The sequence below is a fragment of the Pimephales promelas genome, chromosome 13, assembly GCF_988280905.1.
Source record: "Pimephales promelas chromosome 13, fPimPro1.hap1.1, whole genome shotgun sequence".
Classification (NCBI taxonomy): domain Eukaryota; kingdom Metazoa; phylum Chordata; class Actinopteri; order Cypriniformes; family Leuciscidae; genus Pimephales; species Pimephales promelas.
The window spans coordinates 3,189,361-3,216,528 of NC_142781.1; the positions used below are offsets into that span (position 1 = coordinate 3,189,361).

The 27,168-nt window shown below is 43.8% G+C and overlaps 1 protein-coding gene across 4 annotated transcripts in view; it reads left to right on the forward strand.

The window, feature by feature from the left end:
* The window catches only part of lama2 (laminin, alpha 2), a 303,798-nt gene that overhangs the window by 196,861 nt on the left and 79,769 nt on the right, over window positions 1-27,168 (forward strand). For all 4 annotated transcript variants that reach the window (XM_089118335.1, XM_089118333.1, XM_089118331.1 and 1 more), the window contains 7 exons: window positions 5,123-5,259; window positions 10,683-10,919; window positions 11,212-11,355; window positions 22,432-22,608; window positions 22,919-23,104; window positions 23,190-23,308; window positions 24,403-24,520. In XM_089118335.1, coding sequence (XP_088974461.1) covers window positions 5,123-5,259; window positions 10,683-10,919; window positions 11,212-11,355; window positions 22,432-22,608; window positions 22,919-23,104; window positions 23,190-23,308; window positions 24,403-24,520 — 1,118 coding nt within the window. The remainder of the gene's footprint in view (window positions 1-5,122; window positions 5,260-10,682; window positions 10,920-11,211; window positions 11,356-22,431; window positions 22,609-22,918; window positions 23,105-23,189; window positions 23,309-24,402; window positions 24,521-27,168) is intronic.

Sequence of the window (27,168 nt, forward strand, 5' to 3'; positions counted from 1 at the left end):
CACTAAACTCATTTGGAGTCTTAACTCGAGATTTAGATATTCTGGTAACACTTTACTTGAAGGGGTGTGCATAAGACTGACATGACACCTTCATAACCATGACTTGACATATGAAGGAAGTTTTATGCATGTTCGTGACAAAGGGTTAGTTCACCCAAAAATGAAAATTCTGTCAGTATTTACTCACCCTCATGTTGTTTCAACCCCGTAAGACCTTCGTTCATCTTCACAACACAAATTAAGATATTTAAGATATTAAGATCGCTCCTGCATACTAGTCCATAGGCTTCTTGAGGGAATGACTCTTGATGTCCCCGAAAAGTCATTAAAGACATCGTTAAAATAGTCCAAGTGACTACAGGGGCTCAATCTTAAGTTTATCAAACGACGAGAACACTTTTGTGCGCAAAAAACAACAAAAATAACGACTTTATTTCAACTATTGGTTTATTTCTCCCTCTGCGCGAGTCAGGTTACTAGTTTAATAGCGTAAGCTTCTGTTATTGTACGTCACACGCATCACACACATGACCAGCGACCAGTGAGCCTACATGTGACGTAGCTTTACGCAATCACACTACGTTAACTGACTACAGGCCCATGGAGAAGGAAGTGAATAGTTGAAATAAAGTCGTTATTTTTGTTTGTTTTTGCGCACAAAAAGTGTTCTCGTCGTTTGATAAACTTAACCCTTATGCTGCATTAGGGACATTTTTGGTCTTTTGCAGTTTAATTTCTTTGACCATTTTGGCTGTTTTAATGCAAATGGTATGAAATTTGGCAAAATTGTGACTTTTTGGATACATGTAAAAAATGTGATCCCATTTTGCTAAATATGTATAACACGCACTGTGTAGATCAAATAGTAACACTCAGCACCATAAAGACCAAAAATGGCCCATTGAAACCCATTAAAACGTTGTTTAAATCTGAGGCTGTCAGTAATACATTAAACATGATTTTTGCACAAACATCCTTTCATTTTGAAGCAAAAGCATTATATTTGCATTATATAGTGTATTCCACCAGATGACGTCACTACATATTTATTCCCTATGGGTGGAAATGCACCTTATTTTAGGCAATAGGCAATGTTTAATAGGTGGCCATTTTTGGTCTCTAACGCGCTAAGTGGGATTTTTTGCAAAGTGGGACTGTGATAATCCAAATCTAAAGTTTTCTCTTTGCATTTAGTTTATTGAAAATAATTGAATTTTTGTGTTTTTTCCTCTTATACAAATCGATGGTTTCGCAAACAAAACTGGTAATTAAAGGGTTAAAATCCTGAAATTGAATACATTTTTGGTAGTTATGATGAGGACTGATGCTGGTTAAAAGATTTAACTTGGTAAAAGTGGAAAATAATAATAATATATAATATTTTAGGCAATGTTTAATATGTGGCCATTTTTGGTCCTTAATGCACTCAACGGTGTTAAAAATCTAATGCAGCACAAGGGTTAAAATTGAGCCCCTGTAGTCACTTGGACTATTTTAACGATGTCTTTTATGACTTTTCGAGGACAGCAAGAGCCAGTCCCTCAAGAAGCCTATGGACTAGTATACAGGAGTGATCTTAATATCTTAAATATCTTAATTTGTGTTGTGAAGATGAACGAAGGTCTTACGGGGTTGGAACAACATGAGGGTGAGTAAATACTGACAGAATTTTCATATTTGGGTGAACTAACCCTTTAAGTGTCATTCGCTCAGTTATGACATTTGTAATGCAAATATGACATTGTTTGAGATGTCTTTGTTATTAAAAAATGTTTGTCTCGTTTTAGTAACCGTAGCTTCTTCGAAAGGGAGGGCTGAGCCCTTAGTGCAAACCTGGTGCAAACTCACAACCGAACCACTAGATGTCGCTAAAAATCCCACACTGCACCTTTAAACAACTGCCGTTGCCCCAAAGTGCTTTACAGAATAATAACATGAAAGTCATACAACAAAACATACTTTATTCAAAGGCTAAAGAAAATACATACGTTTTTAAATAAGACTTTTGTAATTGACTTTTGTAAGTTCACCTCACATGGAGTTTGGGATCTACTAGCTATGTCAAAGTAGTTGTTTTTTTCTGCTAATTAATCTGCTATGAATATTTGGTATTTTGATATTGGTTTATATCAAGGTGTCATAACAAAGACAATCTCAAACAATGTCATATTTGCATTAAAAAATGTCATAATTGAGTGAATGACACTTAATGACAGTTGTCACAAACATGCATAATCATATTCATGATGTGTGTCATGCACAGCCCTTCAAGTAAAGTGTTACCAGAAAACATTAAAGTTTTCCTCCAACTCATTTCCCCCCTTCATGTCACTTTAGGGTCTCAACCATAGGCTGTTGTTGTTAATCTGAACACATATTCACCTTCCTCTTTACCTAATCTTTGGTTTAAGAGGAAGACATATTTATACTTAAAAGGGACAATGCATGATAATAAACATTAGTGTAAAAATACAAAATGCAACAAGATTATAGCATCCGTAGTCCCTTTGACTAGTCGTAAAATAATGTTTCTTTAAGACGGTTTCAGATTGGTGAAATAATATAAAAGTAAGACTGATTACCCCTAACTAACTGCTATTTGGCCATACTAGTCCTTGAGACACAGTTTGAACATAATGGCGATGTTTACGCATCTGATTTACCAAAATCTGTTGTCAAAATGAAAGTTTCTTCTTTCTGTTTTATTAATATTCATTCATATTATTGTTATTAACTGGTATCAACTGCACTGACGGGATGAGAATGAAATAATGACACCAAAGATGATGATAACTTTTTGAGCGATCTTGCCGAGCGATTGTTGCTTGGGCACTTTCACATTAAAAATGGCCAAATCTGGATAATTAGATGGGTCGTGGGCCCTGTCTCATATAGTTGCCTGTTGACAGCAACATTGCTCAAGAAGTTGCCCTGTGTATCATCACCTTAACTTTGCAACATCAGCATTGAACTGAATTGAGCTGAGCAATAATTCTACAGTCTTTTTAGAGCTGTTTTACTGCTGAAACGGAGATCGTTTCATTATTGAAGAATTTTGCCAAAATAAAGCGCTGTAGAAGTAAAGGTGACTTGACTGTATGAGATAAAGCTGCTGCTGTAAATGAAACACAACAGATGCAAGTAGGGTTGGGTATCGAGAATCGAGTATCGATTGGAACCGGGACTAACTTTTCGTTTTTCCCGGAATCGTTCAAAAAGTTAAAATTTCGATTCCTAGTTTCGATATTCACAGTCCGCCGAGCGGAAGAAGAAACCGCTGAACACCACCAACGAAGAAGCGTCTACCGGAAGTGTTGGCATAACCGCGCGAGTCGAACATGAGTAGCTTACATCAGCGGTCCAAAGTGTGGCTTCACTTTTCCAAAAATAACGAAATCTCGGCAAAATTCAAAATTTGTGACAAAAGGAGTATTTGTGACAGAAGGAGTATTTCCTTCAGAAAGGAGTATTTCTATTTTTAGATTTATTTCAAAGATTATTTTCTTTCTAAGCTAAACTTTTTTGACCCTGTCTCTTAAAAGAATCAGAATCGGAATCGAGAATCGTTAGGAACCGGAATCGAAACAAGGAATCGGAATCAGAATCGTTCAAATTCAAACGATACCCAACCCTAGATGTAAGAGACAACAAAAAAATTATATGTTGGCTTTAATTAATTTTAATTTATCAACAGGTTCCGCATAACTAGATTACGTTAAACAAATAAAATTTGTTCATGTAACGTCATCATAATAGAATTATGTAATTTTAAATCACACAATTTAAGTAGTCTCAACGTGAATTTTTAAAGGCTTCCTGACATGATTCAAAGGCATTTTATTGTATTCATGCATCCATTTATATCTCATTTGATTCAGTGACATTTAATTAAATTGATAGACTTTAGCTAGCTATTTGCTAGCAGAATTACATATTAGCATCTTGAATGCTAAGATTTACATGCTCCTTCATCCAAAGCAATAGAAAATAATGAAATGAGTTGACAGCCAAACAAAATGCTCCACTCTTCTCCACAATGGTAACCCACTGTAATTTAAATGGTTTAATAATTCAAATGTATAACATTAAACACTATTACACACTATCAAGTCTTCCCCTTTTCTAAATTTCTAAAAAAAAAAACATAAAATAACACTTAATTTTAACATTTATTCTCTCTTAATTCAACCATATGCAAAACATGCTGGGAACTAAAAGCACTGCCCAGTTTCAGTTGAGGAAACACAAATCAATCATGTAATCCAACACAAACGGATTTTGTTCGTAGATTTAAGCAGATTGAACACAATAAAATTAAGTTCGGGGCAAAATGGCAGTCGCCTCGCACTATACTGCCACCCTCTGGATGTACACATTTTTTTTACTTAACATAAATGGTTTGTGTTTAGACAACACATTAGGATTTTGTACTGTTAAGTTGAGACACAATAGACCTTAATAGAAAATATATTTAAAGTCAAAAAACACAATTATTGTAAGTAAACTACATATAAATATTAGGGCTGTGCAAAAATTAATTGCGATTAATCGCATCCAAAATAAAAGTCTGTGTTTACATAATATATTTGTGTGTGCTGTATATAATTATGCACACATGCATGTATATGTTTAAGAAAATGTGTTATTCATATATAAAATATTTATATTTATAGAATATAGATTATGTATTTATATATATACAGAATTTAAGCGCAAATAATTCTTAAATAAATACATGCATGCATAGGTATTTATATATACAAAATAATTATATACAGCACACGCAAATATATTATGTAAACACAGACTTTTATTTTGGATGCGATTAATCGCAATTAACTTTTGCACAGCCCTAATAAATATATTATCTAAAGTGCACAACCAGCTAGTTCATTTTTTTGAGTGAACGCCTTGTGAATTCCAGCTCAGCTCCTGAGTGCGTCTGTCAACGAGCCTGACCTCTGAGCGCTGCACTTTCCATCTGAGGTGTTTATATCATCATCTCCTTCCAGTCGGAGCGTCTTCTCTGACGGCAGCAGAGAGGAGAGCCGGCGCTGACATTTAAACAGGTGCTCACTGCGCTCCGCAATTAACCTGCTCTCTGTTTCTGTCTGTCTCGCAGCGTGCCAGTGTGCCCACGTGGGAAATAACTGCGACGCTAACACAGGTCAGTGTATCTGTCCGCCCAACACCGTGGGAGAGAGATGTGACAGATGTGCGCCCAACCACTGGGGTCACGACATCAGCAGCGGCTGTAAGGTACGGCTCATCTCTCCTCTCCACTGCTGCGTAGATTTATCTTCTGACAAACATTATTATGATTCATCAGGGCATGTCGAGGTGAATCTGTGAGTTTATGCCACAGAGCGGCAGAGCATCAGCTAAAGGTCTTGATTGTTGCCTCAAACTGAATCGGTTCAATCAATCGAAAATTAATACCTTCAAGTACTGAATAATGCAAATATAACAATGCATTTTAACTTTGGTTACAATTATTTATAAAAAGATAATGTACATACTTTTATACTGCCTTGTACATAAAGGCTTTAAATAAATTGTTGCCTTCATATGTGATGATGTGTCACACACGCACTTCTGGGAATGTCCGTTTACTGTTTTTTCACTGTAAGTTGTACAACATTTACTCTCAAAAACTATACACAGCATTTTATTGTAAAATTAAAGCTGCAAGCAGCGATGGGCGGGCCCTCGCACCTGTAGCGCGTCGGGGTCTGAGGCGGCCGCGTTGCGTATTCTGCAGCTCGGCCAGTGCGGCTGTGCATTTGCTATGCTGCTTAGTTAAAGGTCACTTCCTGTTGCCAGCAGGTGGCGCTATGACTGTGGGTGAATGTCAGCCTATAGATTTGTTCAGGGCGGGACTCTTGTCAAATGTGTAAAATTTCGTGCAGATCTGGGCATTTACAGCCAAGTTACTACAACTTCCTGTTTCATGGCGAATCATCGACCCAACAGACATGCCCATCAATGAAAACGCGCAGAGAGCACAACTTTACATCGTCAATGCCTTTAGAAGGCACAGCAGAAATTTAAAGTCGATCCAACTTAATCCCTAGGAGGAGTTAGTTAAAGTACGTAATGAGTAAATCATCCAAAAATGGCGGTAAAATTAGAAATGGCCGACTTCCTGTTAAGTTTAAGGCATCGCTCCAAGAGACTTTTCTGTGCGTCTGGCCATGGTAGATGTACCACAGAAATTTCGTACATGTCGGTCAAACTTGCGGCGGGGGCTGCTTCGTTAAAGGTCACTTCCTGTTGCCAGCAGGTGGTGCTATTACTGTGGGTGAATGTCGGCATGTAGATTTGTTCAGGGCGGGACTCTTGTCAAATGTGTAAAATTTGATGCAGATCTGGGCATTTACAGCCAAGTTACTACAACTTCCTGTTTCATGGCGAATCATCGACGCCACGGACACGCCCATCGACGAAAACGCGCAGATAGCACAACTTTACATCGTCAATGCCTTTAGAAGGCACAGCAGAAATTTGAAGTCGATCCGACTAAATCCCTAGGAGGAGTTCGTTAAAGTACGGAGTGTGTAAATCGTCCCAAAATGGGCGCCAAATTCAAAATGGCCGACTTCCTGTCGAGTTTAGGGTATGGGTTCTTGAGGCTTTTTTGTGCGTCTTGATATGATACACGTCCCCACCAAATTTCGCGCATGTAGGTTGAACGTGGACGAGGGGCTAATTTTTTCCAATTTTCAAGGTAGCGCTAGCGAGCCATTTTGCCACGCCCATCCGCGAAACCCACAAAATACGAAATTTTTCACCAGTCCTGACATGCGTGCCAAGTTTGGTGAGTTTTTGAGCATGTTGCGGCCCCGAAAATGGCGCTTACTTTGCAGAAAAAAGAAAAAAATAACCCTAACAGTCTCAATAGGGTCCTCGCACTGTTAGTGCTCGGGCCCTAATTACATACAATTACCATTTGCTGTTATTCGCTGTGGTACGGTTTCCTACAGTGAACCAATTGCTGGTGTGACATTCATTGTGTAGCTATATTTGTAGCTTATAAGTCCCAGACCACCCATCAGTCCTAAGATATCCACAAACATGACAAAACTCTTTTCAGTGACAGTGTAATAAAATGTGATTGATAAGCATTGTTTACTGTAATGTTTTCTTCAATGACACATAAAACACACAGGTTCTCATCGCCTCCTTACCATATGCAATCTCTGGTAAAACTTTGCATCTTTCCAAAAGTTTGGTAGCCATCTAACCATGTCCTCATGGCAAACAGAGATTGTAAGGCAGAGCTTAGTATGAGATGTTTTGTGCCTGAGGAAAAAAATAAGCCTAACAGGAGCATTTACAGCATAACGAAACCGGGCCCGAAGCGGAGCCTTGGGGTACCCCGCTGGGGGAAATAGTAATCCTCAATCTCAGTGGAAAAGTTCTTCCTTAGGGAAGAAAGAGAAGCAACCGAGGGCAGTCGAGAAGTGCATTTTATTCACACTGATTTCTATTGAGTCAGTTATAATGATCAACCTTTATCAGACTTAATAACCATTAGTGGTTCTGAATGGAAAGTACACACTTTAAAGGGGAAATGAAGCAGTGAATCAAGTTTACATGATTTACAAGATGGATTTCCAATATAATCAACAATTATATAAGGAACATTACAAATGTAAACATTTAGAAGAAAAAAACAAAAAAAACTTTGTATCTTTCGCCGCCAGGGCGCCGCCATTGTGCAGGTGACGTCACAGGGTTGGTTGGCTCAAGTTTAACAGGCTCTGGGCATTGAAAATCGCGACATCAAACTGTGTTTATACCAGTGTTTTGACCGCGAACGACTAATGTTAGGTACAGTCATTAGACAAAAAGACGACGTCTCATGTTATATGTTGACAAACTGCACATAGAAACATTGTTCGCGATGTCTGCCGTCAGATTTTCCTGTCTCGTCAATAACATGTAAGTTAGCACGTATTTGTTAAAGGGGAAATGAAACGTCCATATTTTCGCACTGGTAGTGCTGGTAACGTTAGCTACAGCCTACATATACTAGGAAAAAGTGTCTCCGCTCTGACATCCTTCAGGGAAAGCATCGCCGCTTCCACACGTCTAATCCCGGCACAGCATGGTAAACGTGCGCGCCGGTGATGCAGAATTGACCACGCAACACATGCTCAAGATCAACCTCTTGACAACAGATGGACTCTGACACGGAGGGCATCGCAGGACAACAGCCACACTGACACCTGGTAAGTTAGCGTTACAAACCCGCTCTCCGCCCCAAACCACCACTGACTGTTCTACACAGCAACGTAACTTACATGGTGTTGACGAGACGGGAATATCTGACGGCAGACATCGCGAACAATGTTTCTATGTGCAGTTTGTCAACATATAACATGAGACGTCATCTTTTTGTCTAACATTAGCCGTTCGCGGTCTGGTGTAAACACAGTTTGATGTCGCGATTTTCAATGCCCAGAGCCTGTTAAACTTGAGCCAACCAAACCCGTGACGTCACCTGCACAATGGCGGCGCCCTGGCGGCGAAAGATACAACGTTTTTTTCTTTTTTTCTTCTAAATGTTTACGTTTGTAATGTTTCTTATATAACTGTTGATTATATTGGAAATCCATCTTGTAAATCATGTAAACTTGTTTCACTGCTTCATTTCCCCTTTAAAGGGATACTTCAGGATTTAGCATTGAGCTTTGAATTGGTTGAAAACCAGTAGTATTTTCAAATTACCGTGCTTTCCACCCTCATATCCCCCTGAGACGAGAGATTTATGTATTTTTTTTTTGTCTGGAAAAAAATTTGTTCAGAGGCTAAAGACTACCCAGACAGCAAACTGACATTGAATCAACGTGGAAATATGACATCGAAACAACGTTGATCTGACATTGTTTTGCTCATCGAATTAACGTTGAACCAACGTCAGACGCGTCATTTTTTCAAAACTAACGGAAAATCAACTTCAAATCAACGCGTTGTTTCAACGTTATGAAAGCAAACCAATTTTCGATTTTCATTTAGCTTTGAAGAATGCCGCGTCTGACGTTGGTTCAACGTTAATTCGATGAGCAAAATCAACGTTGTTTCAATGTCACGAGAGACGTCGTTTCCACGTTGATTCAATGTCAGTTTGCTATCTGGGTACAGTTCTTAACCCGCCCATAGAGGGCGATCTCACTCACAGAATGAACACATAGTGTCGGCCATCTTTGTTTGGAAGCTAAGCTAGCAGGCTCTTGTTCTGTGGAGAAAGCTGAGTAGTCGGGGTTACCGTCCTCTTTTTCCCGGACATGCCTGGCCGTCGATGTCCGGGATTCAGCTTTTGTTTTCTGCAGTCGCCATTCATTGTTTACATGCACAGCTTTTGTTTTGATCTAACTGAATTCATTCCCATTGGTGGATCTGAATGTAGTGTTTACGTGAACGCTAAACTAGTGATTGGTTGATGTGCGTTTTAACATTGTTAAGAAAATCCCTGCTCCTCCGTGAGAGATACGAGACCGGTGGTGTCTCACAGGTGTCGATCATCGTAATCACGCCACCGGCCTCGCGCCGTTCTCCCGCGGCCCTCACTCGTCCCGCTCGCCACAGGAAACATGATGAACGGCGACTGCAGAACGCAAAAGCCCAATCCGGGACGATCTGGAAACGCATTTTCGGCAGACTCACTAGTAGCCTAGACTTGTTGTTTAACGACTGCGCTCTGTTACCGGTAGGCGTGGCCTCCTAGGGCAGCGAAGCAAGTGCATTGTGGGAGTTGTTGTCTTTCATCCACATAAGCCAAACATACATTTTCTTGCTTTTCTCAGTCTAGAAAGCTCCAAATTCAAAATAATTTCACATTTCTTCTACATAAATGACCCATTTTAAATACACACTCATCTTTCCAGAGGTGAAGTATCCCTTTAAGTGCAGTATTTAGTCACTTAATCCAGTATCCAGTCAGTTATTGGGATATCCTGTGTCATTCGTCTGCCCACAGGGTCAGGACATTAACTTCAAACCCTCTTTCTTAACAACCGCTCTAAGGTCATCAAGAAGACTGTTCGGTAACAGTTTACTTTAAGGGGTGTACATAAGACTGACATGACACATTCATAATCATGAATATGAAGTAGGGTTTATGCATGTTTATGACAACTGTCATTATATGTCATTCGCTCAATTATGACATTTTTAATGCAAATATGACGTTGTTTGAGATGTCTTTGTTATGACACCTTGATAAACCAATACATCATAAATTGGCATAAAGATGACATAGCAGATTAATTATCAAACATATTTATGACAATTTATGCTGTTTTTGTAATGTCAAATTGATTGAATGAAAATGATTATGAAGGTGCCATGTCAGTCTAATGCACACCCCTTCAGGTAAAGTGTTACCGACTGTTCTTTTCAGGATCTTTTCTATAAAGAGTAGAGACCATGTGTTTATTAACAATTAATATTCAACTATCCAAAAAGTTGGCATTAGCATTACCCACATGACATGTACATTTGATTTGAAGGTCTTAGACAGTGAGCCTTAGTAAATAACAAAACAGTCATCAATATATCTCTGAGACAATATAATGTTATTTTTAAAAACTCAAATATAAAATCACATAAAAATGAGCTTCTTGTTTGTTTGTAAATGTTCAGTATAATGTGATTTGGATGTGTGTGTGTGTGTGCAGGCGTGCGGCTGTGACGCGCTGGGGTCCGTGACGCAGCAGTGTAACGTGAACACCGGCTGCTGCATGTGCCGAGAGCAGTTCAGGGGCGAGAAGTGTGACGAGTGTAAGCTGGGGTACAGAGACTTCCCACAATGCATTTCCTGCCAGTGCTCGTCGGCCGGCTCGTCGGAGGACGCCTGTGAGGCGGAGTCGGGCCTCTGCGCGTGTGCCGACAGAAGCGGCCAGTGCTCCTGCAAGGTACCGGACCAGACCCATCTACCAAATGAATAAAAAAGCATACAGTAAAATACTATCTGATAATATTTGATGAAACACAATTCAGTTTTTAGAGTTTTTATCACTTATTTTAATGTGGAAAGGATAACATTTGGTATTAATTTTTTTATTTATTATTTTTTTTTACAATTTTAAACTTTTACCTGGTGGTGTGTTTATTTGTATATATTTCATGTTAATAAAAATATGTGCATTGAAAGGGTGAAATCTGCTGTGAGCGAGAGTGGCAGCACTGATGTGAGTGTGTGTTCAGGCTAACGTGGAGGGAGTGAGGTGTGACCGCTGTAAGACGGGCTCGTTCGGCCTCAGTCGCAGGAATCCTCTGGGCTGCAGTAAGTGCTACTGCTTCGGCCTGAGCAGCTCCTGTACAGAGGCCACCGGACTCATCCGCATGAGAGTGAGTGAACACACACACATTTTTCATTGAAATGATGTCCTTTCTTTGTAAAGCAGTAAAACAGTGTTCATCAGTTTTAAACTCCTGCCATAATATCTTTAACTCACATTCAATTCACTGTAGAAATATGACATTTTACATTTTTAACAGTTTAAGAGTTTTAATTGCTCAATAGATAACACACACATTCCTGACTTGAACAACCACATCTTTGCCCTGTTAAAACGGACCATTAGATTTGACTTTCTTAATCTTAAAATTATGACACTTATTGTAAGAAGGGACTAATTTTAGGCCCCCGATTTCATCCTAATTTCTTAATTGTTTTACATATATTACACTGCATCAGGTTCAGCTATTAACTATTTACCCCTCTAATATAATTGTTTATATTCTTTATATATTATTATGATTCTAGCAGGGTAGGAAAAGTTCCAAAACACAGATTAAATGTAAAATAAAACTCATATCTAGTTTAGTTTGACAATCATAATCTTTCTGAAGGTTAAGCAACTTGAAAAATAGTAAAGTCCTATTTTATAGGGAGGTCACACAATTATTAATACATAATCTTTTACTGTCATTCTAGTATTGTTGACAAAAAGATGTGTTTTAATAGAGGAAGTGTTGTTAGCTTTAGATGCCAGGTGTCCTCTAGGGACAGAGAGACGAGATGAGGACACACGTGACTCTGCATGTGTGTGTTTTGATGGCTTTCTTAATCATCTTGTCCGAGGCGGGCTGAGATGCTCTGTTACCAAGACAACAGTAAATATTAATACATATCAAGCTGTCAGGATTGAGTGTGTTTGAGGCAGAGAGAGACCGAGGTGATGTGCAGAGAGAGACGGCCCTTGTGTGTGTTTGAAAAAACGAGAGATTTTTTCTGAGTCAGTGAGTCGTGAGATTGTGTGTTGATGTTGTGAGGGTAGTTTAGCTGCCCTGTGGGGTTCCACAAACACACACACACACACACACACTCGATCTCTCTCTCTCTCTCTCTCTCTTTATCTTTCTCTCTCACACACACGCACACTATATCTCTTTCTCTCTCTCTTTCTCTCTCACACTCACACATGCACACACACACACACACACACACACACACACTCACACTATCTCTTTTTCTCTCTCACACCTTTATAGGTGTGAGAGTGCTGGTATAGGTGTGCTGGTATAGGTGTGTGAGTGCTGGTATAGGTGTGAGAGTGCTGGTATAGGTGTGAGAGTGCTGGTATAGGTGTGAGAGTGCTGGTATAGGTGTGAGAGTGCTGGTATAGGTGTGAGAGTGCTGTTATAGGTGTGAGAGTGCTGTTATAGGTGTGAAAGTGCTGGTATAGGTGTGAGAGTGCTGGTATAGGTGTGACAGTGCTGGTATAGGTGTGAGAGTGCTGTTATAGGGGTGTGAGTGCTGGTATAGGGGTGTGAGTGCTGGTATAGGTGTGAGAGTGCTGGTATAGGTGTGAGAGTGCTGGTATAGGTGTGAGAGTGCTGGTATAGGTGTGAGAGTGCTGTTATGGGTGTGAGAGTGCTGGTATAGGTGTGAGAGTGCTGGTATAGGTGTGAGAGTGCTGGTATAGGGGTGTGAGTGCTGGTATAGGTGTGAGAGTGCTGTTATAGGTGTGAAAGTGCTGGTATAGGTGTGAGAGTGCTGTTATAGGTGTGAGAGTGCTGGTATAGGTGTGAGAGTGCTGGTATAGGTGTGAGAGTGCTGTTATAGGTGTGAGAGTGCTGGTATAGGTGTGAGAGTGCTGGTATAGGTGTGAGAGTGCTGGTATAGGTGTGAGAGTGCTGGTATAGGGATGTGAGTGCTGGTATAGGTGTGAGAGTGCTGGTATAGGGGTGTGAGTGCTGGTATAGGTGTGAGAGTGCTGTTATAGGTGTGAGAGTGCTGGTATAGGTGTGAGAGTGCTGGTATAGGTGTGAGAGTGCTGGTATAGGTGTGAGTGCTGGTATAGGTGTGAGAGTGCTGGTATAGGTGTGAGAGTGCTGGTATAGGTGTGAGAGTGCTGGTATAGGTGTGCTGGTATAGGTGTGAGAGTGCTGGTATAGGTGTGAGAGTGCTGTTATAGGGGTGTGAGTGCTGGTATAGGTGTGAGAGTGCTGGTATAGGTGTGTGAGTGCTGTTATAGGTGTGAGAGTGCTGGTATAGGTGTGTGAATGCTGGTATAGGTGTGAGTGCTGGTATAGGTGTTAGAGTGCTGGTATAGGTGTGAGAGTGCTGGTATAGGTGTGCTGGTATAGGTGTGTAAGTGCTGGTATAGGTGTGAGAGTGCTGGTATATGTGTGCTGGTATAGGTGTGAGAGTGCTGGTATAGGTGTGCTGGTATAGGGGTGTGAGTGCTGGTATAGGTGTGCTGGTATAGGTGTGAGTGCTGGTATAGGTGTGAGAGTGCTGGTATAGGTGTGAGTGCTGGTATAGGTGTGAGAGTGCTGGTATAGGTGTGAGAGTGCTGGTATAGGTGTGAGAGTGCTGTTATAGGGGTGTGAGTGCTGGTATAGGTGTGAGAGTGCTGTTATAGGGGTGTGAGTTCTGGTATAGGTGTGAGAGTGCTGGTATAGGTGTGAGAGTGCTGGTATAGGTGTGAGAGTGCTGGTAAATGTGTGAGAGTGCTGTTATAGGGGTGTGAGTGCTGGTATAGGTGTGAGAGTGCTGTTATAGGTGTGAGAGTGCTGGTATAGGTGTGAGACTGCTGGTATAGGTGTGCTGGTATAGGTGTGAGACTGCTGGTATAGGTGTGAGAGTGCTGGTATAGGTGTGAGAGTGCTGTTATAGGGGTGTGAGTGCTGGTATAGGTGTGAGAGTGCTGTTATAGAGGTGTGAGTGCTGGTAAATGTGTGAGAGTGCTGTTATAGGGGTGTGAGTGCTGGTATAGGTGTGAGAGTGCTGTTATAGGTGTAAGAGTGCTGGTATAGGTGTGAGAGTGCTGTTATAGGTGTGAGACTGCTGGTATATGTGTAAGAGTGCTGGTATAGGTGTGAGAGTGCTGGTAAATGTGTGAGAGTGCTGTTATAGGGGTGTGAGTGCTGGTATAGGTGTGAGAGTGCTGTTATAGGTGTGAGAGTGCTGGTATAGGTGTGAGAGTGCTGGTATAGGTGTGAGAGTGCTGTTATAGGTGTGAGACTGCTGGTATAGGTGTGAGACTGCTGGTATAGGTGTGAGAGTGCTGGTATAGGTGTGCTGGTATAGGTGTGAGAGTGCTGTTATAGGTGTGAGACTGCTGGTATAGGTGTGAGAGTGCTGGTATAGGTGTGTGACTGCTGGTATAGGTGTGCTGGTATAGGTGTGAGAGTGCTGGTATAGGTGTGAGAGTGCTGGTATAGGTGTGCTGGTATAGGTGTGAGAGTGCTGGTATAGGTGTGAGAGTGCTGGTATAGGTGTGTGACTGCTGGTATAGGTGTGCTGGTATAGGTGTGTGAGTGCTGGTATAGGTGTGAGAGTGCTGGTATAGGTGTGAGAGTGCTGGTATAGGTGTGAGTGCTGGTATAGGTGTGAGAGTGCTGGTATAGGTGTGAGAGTGCTGGTATAGGGGTGTGAGTGCTGGTATAGGTGTGAGAGTGCTGTTATAGGTGTGAGAGTGCTGGTATAGGTGTGAGAGTGCTGGTATAGGTGTGAGAGTGCTGGTATAGGTGTGAGAGTGCTGGTATAGGTGTGAGAGTGCTGGTATAGGTGTGCTGGTATAGGTGTGAGAGTGCTGGTATACGTGTGAGAGTGCTGTTATAGGGGTGTGAGTGCTGGTATAGGTGTGAGAGTGCTGGTATAGGTGTGTGAGTGCTGTTATAGGTGTGAGAGTGCTGGTATAGGTGTGTGAATGCTGGTATAGGTGTGAGTGCTGGTATAGGTGTTAGAGTGCTGGTATAGGTGTGAGAGTGCTGGTATAGGTGTGCTGGTATAGGTGTGTAAGTGCTGGTATAGGTGTGAGAGTGCTGGTATATGTGTGCTGGTATAGGTGTGAGAGTGCTGGTATAGGTGTGCTGGTATAGGGGTGTGAGTGCTGGTATAGGTGTGCTGGTATAGGTGTGAGTGCTGGTATAGGTGTGAGAGTGCTGGTATAGGTGTGAGTGCTGGTATAGGTGTGAGAGTGCTGGTATAGGTGTGAGAGTGCTGGTATAGGTGTGAGAGTGCTGTTATAGGGGTGTGAGTGCTGGTATAGGTGTGAGAGTGCTGTTATAGGGGTGTGAGTGCTGGTATAGGTGTGAGAGTGCTGGTATAGGTGTGCTGGTATAGGTGTGAGAGTGCTGGTATAGGTGTGAGTGCTGGTATAGGTGTGAGAGTGCTGGTATAGGTGTGAGAGTGCTGGTATATGTGTGCTGGTATAGGTGTGAGAGTGCTGGTATAGGTGTGCTGGTATAGGGGTGTGAGTGCTGGTATAGGTGTGCTGGTATAGGTGTGAGTGCTGGTATAGGTGTGAGAGTGCTGGTATAGGTGTGAGTGCTGGTATAGGTGTGAGAGTGCTGGTATAGGTGTGAGAGTGCTGGTATAGGTGTGAGAGTGCTGTTATAGGGGTGTGAGTGCTGGTATAGGTGTGAGAGTGCTGTTATAGGGGTGTGAGTGCTGGTATAGGTGTGAGAGTGCTGGTATAGGTGTGAGAGTGCTGGTATAGGTGTGAGAGTGCTGGTAAATGTGTGAGAGTGCTGTTATAGGGGTGTGAGTGCTGGTATAGGTGTGAGAGTGCTGTTATAGGTGTGAGAGTGCTGGTATAGGTGTGAGACTGCTGGTATAGGTGTGCTGGTATAGGTGTGAGACTGCTGGTATAGGTGTGAGAGTGCTGGTATAGGTGTGAGAGTGCTGTTATAGGGGTGTGAGTGCTGGTATAGGTGTGAGAGTGCTGTTATAGAGGTGTGAGTGCTGGTAAATGTGTGAGAGTGCTGTTATAGGGGTGTGAGTGCTGGTATAGGTGTGAGAGTGCTGTTATAGGTGTAAGAGTGCTGGTATAGGTGTGAGAGTGCTGTTATAGGTGTGAGACTGCTGGTATATGTGTAAGAGTGCTGGTATAGGTGTGAGAGTGCTGGTAAATGTGTGAGAGTGCTGTTATAGGGGTGTGAGTGCTGGTATAGGTGTGAGAGTGCTGTTATAGGTGTGAGAGTGCTGGTATAGGTGTGAGAGTGCTGGTATAGGTGTGAGAGTGCTGTTATAGGTGTGAGACTGCTGGTATAGGTGTGAGACTGCTGGTATAGGTGTGAGAGTGCTGGTATAGGTGTGCTGGTATAGGTGTGAGAGTGCTGTTATAGGTGTGAGACTGCTGGTATAGGTGTGAGAGTGCTGGTATAGGTGTGTGACTGCTGGTATAGGTGTGCTGGTATAGGTGTGAGAGTGCTGGTATAGGTGTGAGAGTGCTGGTATAGGTGTGCTGGTATAGGTGTGAGAGTGCTGGTATAGGTGTGAGTGCTGGTATAGGTGTGAGAGTGCTGGTATAGGTGTGAGAGTTCTGGTATAGGTGTGAGTGCTGGTATAGGTGTGAGAGTGCTGGTATAGGTGTGAGAGTGCTGTTATAGGGGTGTGAGTGCTGGTATAGGTGTGAGAGTGCTGTTATAGGTGTGAGAGTGCAGGTAAAGGTGTGAGAGTGCTGGTATAGGTGTGAGGGTGCTGTTATAGGTGTGAGAGTGCTGGTATAGGTGTGAGAGTGCTGGTATAGGTGTGAGAGTGCTGTTATAGGGGTGTGAGTGCTGGTATAGGTGTGAGAGTGCTGGTATAGGTGTGAGAGTGCAGGTAAAGGTGTGAGAGTGCTGGTATAGGTGTGAGGGTGCTGTTATAGGTGTGAGAGTGCTGTTATAGGTGTGAGAGTGCTGGTATAGGTGTGAGAGTGCTGGTATAGGTGTGAGAGTGCTGTTATGGGTGTGAGAGTGCAGGTAAAGGTGTGAGAGTGCTGTTATAGGTGTGAGAGTGCTGTTATAGGTGTGAGTGCTGGTATAGGTGTGTGAGTGCTGGTATAGGTGTGAGAGTGCTGTTATAGGTGTGAGAGTGCTGTTATAGGTGTGAGAGTGCTGTTATAGGTGTGAGTGCTGGTATAGGTGTGTGAGTGCTGGTATAGGTGTGAGAGTGCTGGTATAGGTGTGAGTGCTGTTATAGGGGTGTGAGTGCTGGTATAGGTGTGAGAGTGCTGGTATAGGTGTGAGAGTGCTGGTATAGGTGTGAGAGTGCTGTTATAGGTGTGAGAGTGCTGGTATAGGTGTGTGAGTGCTGGTATAGGTGTGAGAGTGCTGTTATAGGTGTGAGAGTGCTGTTATAGGTGTGAGTGCTGGTATAGGTGTGTGAGTGCTGTTATAGGGGTGTGAGTGCTGGTATAGGTGTGAGAGTGCTGGTATAGGTGTGAGAGTGCAGGTAAAGGTGTGAGAGTGCTGGTATAGGTGTGAGGGTGCTGTTATAGGTGTGAGAGTGCTGTTATAGGTGTGAGAGTGCTGGTATAGGTGTGAGTGCTGGTATAGGTGTGTGAGTGCTGTTATAGGGGTGTGAGTGCTGGTATAGGTGTGAGAGTGCTGGTATAGGTGTGAGAGTGCTGTTATAGGTGTGAGAGTGCTGTTATAGGTGTGAGTGCTGGTATAGGTGTGTGAGTGCTGTTATAGGGGTGTGAGTGCTGGTATAGGTGTGAGAGTGCTGGTATAGGTGTGAGAGTGCAGGTAAAGGTGTGAGAGTGCTGGTATAGGTGTGAGGGTGCTGTTATAGGTGTGAGAGTGCTGTTATAGGTGTGAGAGTGCTGGTATAGGTGTGAGAGTGCTGGTATAGGTGTGAGAGTGCTGTTATGGGTGTGAGAGTGCAGGTAAAGGTGTGAGAGTGCTGTTATAGGTGTGAGAGTGCTGTTATAGGTGTGAGTGCTGGTATAGGTGTGTGAGTGCTGGTATAGGTGTGAGAGTGCTGTTATAGGTGTGAGAGTGCTGTTATAGGTGTGAGAGTGCTGTTATAGGTGTGAGTGCTGGTATAGGTGTGTGAGTGCTGGTATAGGTGTGAGAGTGCTGTTATAGGTGTGAGTGCTGTTATAGGGGTGTGAGTGCTGGTATAGGTGTGAGAGTGCTGGTATAGGTGTGAGAGTGCTGTTATAGGGGTGTGAGTGCTGGTATAGGTGTGAGAGTGCTGGTATAGGTGTGAGAGTGCTGTTATAGGTGTGAGAGTGCTGTTATAGGTGTGAGAGTGCTGGTATAGGTGTGTGAGTGCTGGTATAGGTGTGAGAGTGCTGTTATAGGTGTGAGAGTGCTGTTATAGGTGTGAGTGCTGGTATAGGTGTGTGAGTGCTGGTATAGGTGTGAGAGTGCTGGTATAGGTGTGAGTGCTGGTATAGGTGTGAGAGTGCTGGTATAGGTGTGAGAGTGCTGGTATAGGTGTGAGTGCTGGTATAGGTGTGAGAGTGCTGGTATAGGTGTGAGAGTGCTGGTATAGGGGTGTGAGTGCTGGTATAGGTGTGAGAGTGCTGTTATAGGTGTGAGAGTGCTGGTATAGGTGTGAGAGTGCTGGTATAGGTGTGAGAGTGCTGGTATAGGTGTGAGAGTGCTGGTATAGGTGTGAGAGTGCTGGTATAGGTGTGCTGGTATAGGTGTGAGAGTGCTGGTATAGGTGTGAGAGTGCTGTTATAAAGGTGTGAGTGCTGGTATAGGTGTGAGAGTGCTGGTATAGGTGTGTGAGTGCTGTTATAGGTGTGAGAGTGCTGGTATAGGTGTGTGAATGCTGGTATAGGTGTGAGTGCTGGTATAGGTGTTAGAGTGCTGGTATAGGTGTGAGAGTGCTGGTATAGGTGTGCTGGTATAGGTGTGTAAGTGCTGGTATAGGTGTGAGAGTGCTGGTATATGTGTGCTGGTATAGGTGTGAGAGTGCTGGTATAGGTGTGCTGGTATAGGGGTGTGAGTGCTGGTATAGGTGTGCTGGTATAGGTGTGAGTGCTGGTATAGGTGTGAGAGTGCTGGTATAGGTGTGAGTGCTGGTATAGGTGTGAGAGTGCTGGTATAGGTGTGAGAGTGCTGGTATAGGTGTGAGAGTGCTGTTATAGGGGTGTGAGTGCTGGTATAGGTGTGAGAGTGCTGTTATAGGGGTGTGAGTGCTGGTATAGGTGTGAGAGTGCTGGTATAGGTGTGAGAGTGCTGGTATAGGTGTGAGAGTGCTGGTAAATGTGTGAGAGTGCTGTTATAGGGGTGTGAGTGCTGGTATAGGTGTGAGAGTGCTGTTATAGGTGTGAGAGTGCTGGTATAGGTGTGAGACTGCTGGTATAGGTGTGCTGGTATAGGTGTGAGACTGCTGGTATAGGTGTGAGAGTGCTGGTATAGGTGTGAGAGTGCTGTTATAGGGGTGTGAGTGCTGGTATAGGTGTGAGAGTGCTGTTATAGAGGTGTGAGTGCTGGTAAATGTGTGAGAGTGCTGTTATAGGGGTGTGAGTGCTGGTATAGGTGTGAGAGTGCTGTTATAGGTGTAAGAGTGCTGGTATAGGTGTGAGAGTGCTGGTATAGGTGTGAGAGTGCTGGTAAATGTGTGAGAGTGCTGTTATAGGGGTGTGAGTGCTGGTATAGGTGTGAGAGTGCTGTTATAGGTGTGAGAGTGCTGGTATAGGTGTGAGAGTGCTGGTATAGGTGTGAGAGTGCTGTTATAGGTGTGAGACTGCTGGTATAGGTGTGAGACTGCTGGTATAGGTGTGAGAGTGCTGGTATAGGTGTGCTGGTATAGGTGTGAGAGTGCTGTTATAGGTGTGAGACTGCTGGTATAGGTGTGAGAGTGCTGGTATAGGTGTGTGACTGCTGGTATAGGTGTGCTGGTATAGGTGTGAGAGTGCTGGTATAGGTGTGAGAGTGCTGGTATAGGTGTGCTGGTATAGGTGTGAGAGTGCTGGTATAGGTGTGAGTGCTGGTATAGGTGTGAGAGTGCTGGTATAAGTGTGAGAGTGCTGGTATAGGTGTGAGTGCTGGTATAGGTGTGAGAGTGCTGGTATAGGTGTGAGAGTGCTGTTATAGGGGTGTGAGTGCTGTTATAGGTGTGAGAGTGCAGGTATAGGTGTGAGGGTGCTGTTATAGGTGTGAGAGTGCTGGTATAGGTGTGAGAGTGCTGGTATAGGTGTGAGAGTGCTGTTATAGGGGTGTGAGTGCTGGTATAGGTGTGAGAGTGCTGGTATAGGTGTGAGAGTGCAGGTAAAGGTGTGAGAGTGCTGGTATAGGTGTGAGGGTGCTGTTATAGGTGTGAGAGTGCTGTTATAGGTGTGAGAGTGCTGGTATAGGTGTGAGAGTGCTGGTATAGGTGTGAGAGTGCTGTTATGGGTGTGAGAGTGCAGGTAAAGGTGTGAGAGTGCTGTTATAGGTGTGAGAGTGCTGTTATAGGTGTGAGTGCTGGTATAGGTGTGTGAGTGCTGGTATAGGTGTGAGAGTGCTGTTATAGGTGTGAGAGTGCTGTTATAGGTGTGAGAGTGCTGTTATAGGTGTGAGTGCTGGTATAGGTGTGTGAGTGCTGGTATAGGTGTGAGAGTGCTGGTATAGGTGTGAGTGCTGTTATAGGGGTGTGAGTGCTGGTATAGGTGTGAGAGTGCTGGTATAGGTGTGAGAGTGCTGTTATAGGGGTGTGAGTGCTGGTATAGGTGTGAGAGTGCTGGTATAGGTGTGAGAGTGCTGTTATAGGTGTGAGAGTGCTGGTATAGGTGTGTGAGTGCTGGTATAGGTGTGAGAGTGCTGTTATAGGTGTGAGAGTGCTGTTATAGGTGTGAGTGCTGGTATAGGTGTGTGAGTGCTGGTATAGGTGTGAGAGTGCTGTTATAGGTGTGAGTGCTGTTATAGGGGTGTGAGTGCTGGTATAGGTGTGAGAGTGCTGGTATAGGTGTGAGAGTGCTGTTATAGGGGTGTGAGTGCTGGTATAGGTGTGAGAGTGCTGGTATAGGTGTGAGAGTGCAGGTAAAGGTGTGAGAGTGCTGGTATAGGTGTGAGAGTGCTGTTATAGGTGTGAGAGTGCTGGTATAGGTGTGAGAGTGCTGGTATAGGTGTGAGAGTGCTGTTATAGGTGTGAGTGCTGGTATAGGTGTGTGAGTGCTGGTATAGGTGTGAGAGTGCTGGTATAGGTGTGAGAGTGCTGGTATAGGTGTGAGAGTGCAGGTAAAGGTGTGAGAGTGCTGGTATAGGTGTGAGGGTGCTGTTATAGGTGTGAGAGTGCTGTTATAGGTGTGAGAGTGCTGTTATAGGTGTGAGAGTGCTGGTATAGGTGTGAGAGTGCTGGTATAGGTGTGAGAGTGCTGTTATAGGTGTGAGAGTGCTGGTATAGGTGTGAGAGTGCTGGTATAGGTGTGAGAGTGCTGTTATAGGTGTGAGAGTGCTGGTATAGGTGTGAGAGTGCTGGTATAGGTGTGAGAATGCTGGTATAGGTGTGAGAGTGCTGGTATAGGTGTGAGAGTGCTGGTATAGGGATGTGAGTGCTGGTATAGGGATGTGAGTGCTGGTATAGGTGTGAGAGTGCTGGTATAGGGGTGTGAGTGCTGGTATAGGTGTGAGAGTGCTGGTATAGGTGTGAGAGTGCTGGTATAGGTGTGAGAGTGCTGGTATAGGTGTGAGTGCTGATATAGGGGTGTGAGTGCTGGTATAGGTGTGCTGGTATAGGTGTGAGTGCTGGTATAGGTGTGAGAGTGCTGGTATAGGTATGAGACTGCTGGTATAGATGTGTAAGTGCTGGTATAGGTGTGAGAGTGCTGGTATAGGTGTGAGAGTGCTGGTATAGGTGTGCTGGTATAGGTGTGAGAGTGCTGGTATAGGTGTGAGTGCTGGTATAGGGTTGAGAGTGCTGGTATAGGTGTGCTGGTATAGGTGTGAGAGTGCTGGTATAGGTGTGAGTGCTGGTTTAGGTGTGTGAGTGCTGGTATAGGTGTGAGAGTGCTGGTATAGGTGTGAGAGTGCTGGTATAGGTGTGAGTGCTGGTATAGGTGTGTGAGTGCTGGTATAGGTGTGAGAGTGCTGGTATAGGTGTGAGTGCTGGTATAGGTGTGTGAGTGCTGGTATAGGTGTGAGAGTGCTGGTATAGGTGTGCTGGTATAGGTGTGAGAGTGCTGGTATAGGTGTGAGTGCTGGTATAGGGGTGAGAGTGCTGGTATAGGTCTGAAAGTAAGTCTCAACCGATTCTGTCGTCCTCAGCTGACTCTGGTGCCGGAGCAGACGTTTCTCCCCTTGGTGGACGAGTTGAACGGCCAGGAGAACTTGGCCGGCGTGAGCTTCCAGCACCCGGACATCATCGCCAACGCAGAGGTCATCCAGCAGCACCTGAGAGAGCCCTACTACTGGAGACTGCCCAAACAGTTCAAGCGCTCCATGGTCAGAGCCACAACACACTCCACACAGTTGTGCTGCTTCATATTTTTTAGGATTCTTTGATTAATCAAAAGTTCAAAACAAAAGCATTTATTTGAAGTGGATATATTTTGTGGCATTATAAATATCTTTACTGTCACTTTTGATCAATTTAATCCATCCTTGATTAACAAAAGTATTGGGAAAAAAAACGTTTTAACAATACTAGTGTACAGTCTGGTTGATTCAGTCATATTGAAATAATATTTTTGCATTTGATGGACAACTAATATACATCACAGCGAGGCTCAATGTGTAGAGGTTGTTTCTTCAGATAACAGCCTATGGTGGGACGTTGAAGTATGCCATCTATTACGAGGCTCGTGATGAGACGGGCCGCACCTCTTATGAGCCCCAGGTCATCATAAAGGGCGGCCCCAACAAGGACAAGGTCATGGTCCGCCACATGCCAGCGCTTCAGATAGGCCAGCTGACCCGCCACGAGATCGACCTAACAGAGGTGAGAGGCCACACACACTTACTCTGGTGTGTTTGCAGGAGTCACTCGCATGATCTCAAGTTTTAACACCAATATTGTTTTGTAGCACGACTGGAAACACAAGGACGGCCGGCCGATGACTCGCGAGGACTTCATGGACGTGCTGTTTCATGTTGAATATATCCTTATAAAGGCGTCGCATGGCAGTGTAATGCGACACAGCAGGTACCCGATCCCAAGCTCGCTTTCTTTTACTTCAGTCAAGTTTTGAGGAAGCACTTGCAATAAGTTTCTCAATATCATAATAGTTGTGGAGAATCAGACGCCTGTATGTGCGTGATAAAAAATATAGGCGTAGTGTCCGTGACGTCACCTGTAGTGTTTCCGAAGAGCATTTTTTAAGTCCAAGGTGGGTGGAGCCGGCAGTCGCCTTCTTGGACGCACGTCGCTCCTGGATAACCGGAAATGTGCAGTGAGGCGGATTCACTGAGGTGACGTGATGCTAACAGACAGCAGACAAACGGTTTGCATTGACATACGTGACCTATGTTTCACACGTTTCATTTGAAACAGGCTAGGAGGGCCCCAACAGACCAGCAAAATCCCATTCATTTTCTCCGTAGGATATTGATATTCAGCCATAATGTCTAAACCATCTAAGGTAGATTGACCACAAGCTATGAGGTTGAGACGAAAGTTTCTGCTCCTATAAAAGCCACAAGGTACAAAATCAACCTTGTTATTTGCGATCTTCTGGAGAAATACTACACTACCCACAATTCTAAACAAAACACTGACGTCTCTGATTGGTTGAACTCGCGGTTACCATCTCGGTTACCGAACGGCTTAAGCAATCTGAAGTATAATTTTGGTAGTTTATGTGTTTATATCTTTGCCTTTTTTGCCGTTTGGGTTAAAATGTTATTTTGAGTAGGAAAATAATTTTAAGAGGAAATGAAACATACATATTCCAGTGGTGCTGAAAAACGAAAGCATCTGTAACCTTACCTGCGACAACAGCGGCTGAACCCCCGTCACAGGACGCTAGCCAAAATACGTTATGTATAATGTGGGTCGGGCCCCATGTTAGTTATTGAAACGGGCCCGACCCATGTTAGTTATTGCTTAAGGCCGCATCTGGTGGCAATCCACCTGTCACTCAAGTGCCCATGCCCTCAATTATGCACAACTTTAAGGCTTAATATAATTTAAATGGATGAGTTCACTCAAAATTAGCTATATAGACCAAAACCAGTTTTTGTACCAGGCTCTAAACGTGTTTTTCAGCTTTGAAGTTGTTTGGTTTGTGTGACGTGCAGGATCTCTGAGATCACTCTGGAGGTGGCGGAGGTGGGGACCCCATCACAGGACAGTGAAATCGCACATCAGATCGAGAAATGTGACTGTCCTCAGGGGTACGCCGGCCTCTCCTGTGAGGTAATGGCTTTTGCACGCAATATTTGACATGTAAGAGCTGTAAAGTCACAACTTTCTGTAAAGTTGTGATAAGATGTACAATGTCATAAAATGTAATTATTACCTAACTCTCTGTTGATCAGATATTACAGTACATTGTATCTCAAGCCAATATGATATTTTCATGACAATCTTACTGAAAATTATTACTGCGCTACTCCCTTAGGCTGTGATGTATTTATTATAAAGGATGGCTGACCAGTGTTAGGGAATGTTACTTTTAAAAGTAATCCAATACTATATTACTTTACTTCCTTTCTTACTTAGTTACTTGTTATGGAAAGTAATGTGTTACATTACATTTGCGTTACTTTTTCTCACTTTGGAATGCTTTTTTAATAACAACAGAAACTTAAAGGGATACTCCACTTTTTTTGGAAATAGGCTCATTTTACAACTCCCCCAGAGTTAAACATACGAGTTTTACTGTTTTCGAATCCATTCAGCCGATTTTCAGATATTTAGAAAAATATCAGAAACCAGACAGTTTCTGATCTCATTGACTTCCATAGTATAAATTTTTTCCTACTATGGAAGTCTATGAGACCAGAAACTGTCTGGTTACTGATATTTTTCTAAATATCTGAAAATCGGCTGAATGGATTCAAAAACGGTAAAACTCGACTGTTTAACTCTGGGGGAGTTGTAAAATGAGCCTATTTCCAAAAAAAAACGTGGAGTATCCCTTTAAGTTCTGTTTTTGGCGAACATAAAGGCCTTTTCACAGCAACAGTTCAAGCCTGTGCAGTAGAGGGCGCCGCTCGAATAAACCTCACAGCTGCTGCTGTTCTGGAGTGAAGATGAAGAAAGTTCAACACTCTTAATAAAAAAATGAAACCAAAGTTCCCTGAATAGGGAACAAGACGCTGCGTCAAACGCTGAGGGAACGCCCTTGCATGAGTGCTTCATGAAGCATGTATGGAATCAGTCCAATGGCGAGACGGAACGTCAAAGGTGGGTGACGTCATCGTCCAGGAACCTATAAAGCACCCCGAAATCAAAACCGCGACATCTTCTGATAGGCCTGAAGCAAGTCGTTCACGGGCATGCCGGGAGTATGGCAGAACGACACAGCGTCTCGTTCCCTATTCAGGGAACTAGGATTACATACGTAACCGAGACGTTCCCTTTCAAGGGAACTCAAGCTGCGTCGATGCTGTGGGAATACTAATACCCACGTCGCCATAAGAGCAAGCGCCCGACTGTGTGAAGTCAAAGTGCACATTCAGACGAAAGCACCTGTGCCGCAAGAGTGGAGTTAAAGTCTAGGTTATAGAACCTGACCAATGTGTGCGGTGAGGACCAGCCGACTCATAGGCAAGTGAGATAACCTCGACCACCCACTTGCTCATCCTCTGTTTAGATGCCAGACACCCCTTCCTGGGGGACCAAAAGCAGACGAACAACTGTTCAGACTACCTCCACAGGGCAGCTCTGTGGACATAAGCATCTAAAGCCCAGACTGGGCAGAGTAAGGTAAGTTTCTCCTGGTCCAACAACATAAATGGAGGAGGACAGAAAGCCTGCAGTACTATAGGTCTAGCAACATTAGTAGGGACCTCAGGAACATAACCTGGCCTAGGATAGAGGAAGGCCTTCATCATACCATTCTGGAATTCCAGGCACAAGGGAGCATCCAAGACAGCTTGAATGTCACTGATTCTCTTGAGTGAAGAGATAGTTAAGAAAAATAGTTTTCAGAGTGAAAAATTTCTCAGGAACTTCTTCAATGGGCTTGAAGGGAGCTAGGGGGAGACCTTCCAGTACAATGGCCAAATCCCAGGTCGGCAAACTGCTGGCCTCAGCCTCAAGGTGCCACAAAGAAAGCATGTTATAAGTGGGTGTCTCCCCAAAGAGACTCTACTCAAAGGGACGTGGTAAGCAGCTAGTGCCGCCACATACACCTTTAGAGTGGAGGGGGATAGCCCTGTGGAGAAACGCTCCTGCAGGAACTCCAGCACTGCACCCACTGAGCAGTTAACCGGGTCTAACTGGCTTTCTCCACACCAAGAAGTGAAAAACTTCCACTTCAAGGCATATAACTTCCTTGTGGAAGGAGTTCTGGAGTGAAGGATGGTCTCCACATCCTCGTTTGAGAGACCTGAACTTATGAGCTGGGCCCCCTCAGAGGCCAAGCCCACAGTTTCAGGCACTGGAACTGGCAGGTAAAGGCTGAGATAGGGCAGAGCCTGTCTCAAACCCCGCTGTCAGATCCACTCCGCCTTGAGAAAAGCGGGACCCGAGCCACGGGTAGCGCAAACCGAACCACTCTCCTCGAAGAGTGATCGGCGGGAGCGGAGTGTTCTTAGAGGAAAACACTCGCAATGCTCACAATTAAGGGTGTCACGATTTAGATTTTTAATCTTGAAAATCTAATTTTCTGCCACGCTCCCATGTCACGTCCGTTCGGCTTGCCAAGCAGAAAAAAAAACCTGTGTTGGAAGTGCTGCGAGTCAATGGTCAACCTCCTCTAACTGAGCTACAGCCATTCAAAAGATAGCATGGCAACTGCAGATGTAGGAGACCCATCAACAGAATGTGAACCACCTCCTCTTTCATTGAAGTCGCAGGAGGAGCCGGTGCCGGTGCCTACGCGTGAACCAGTTGTT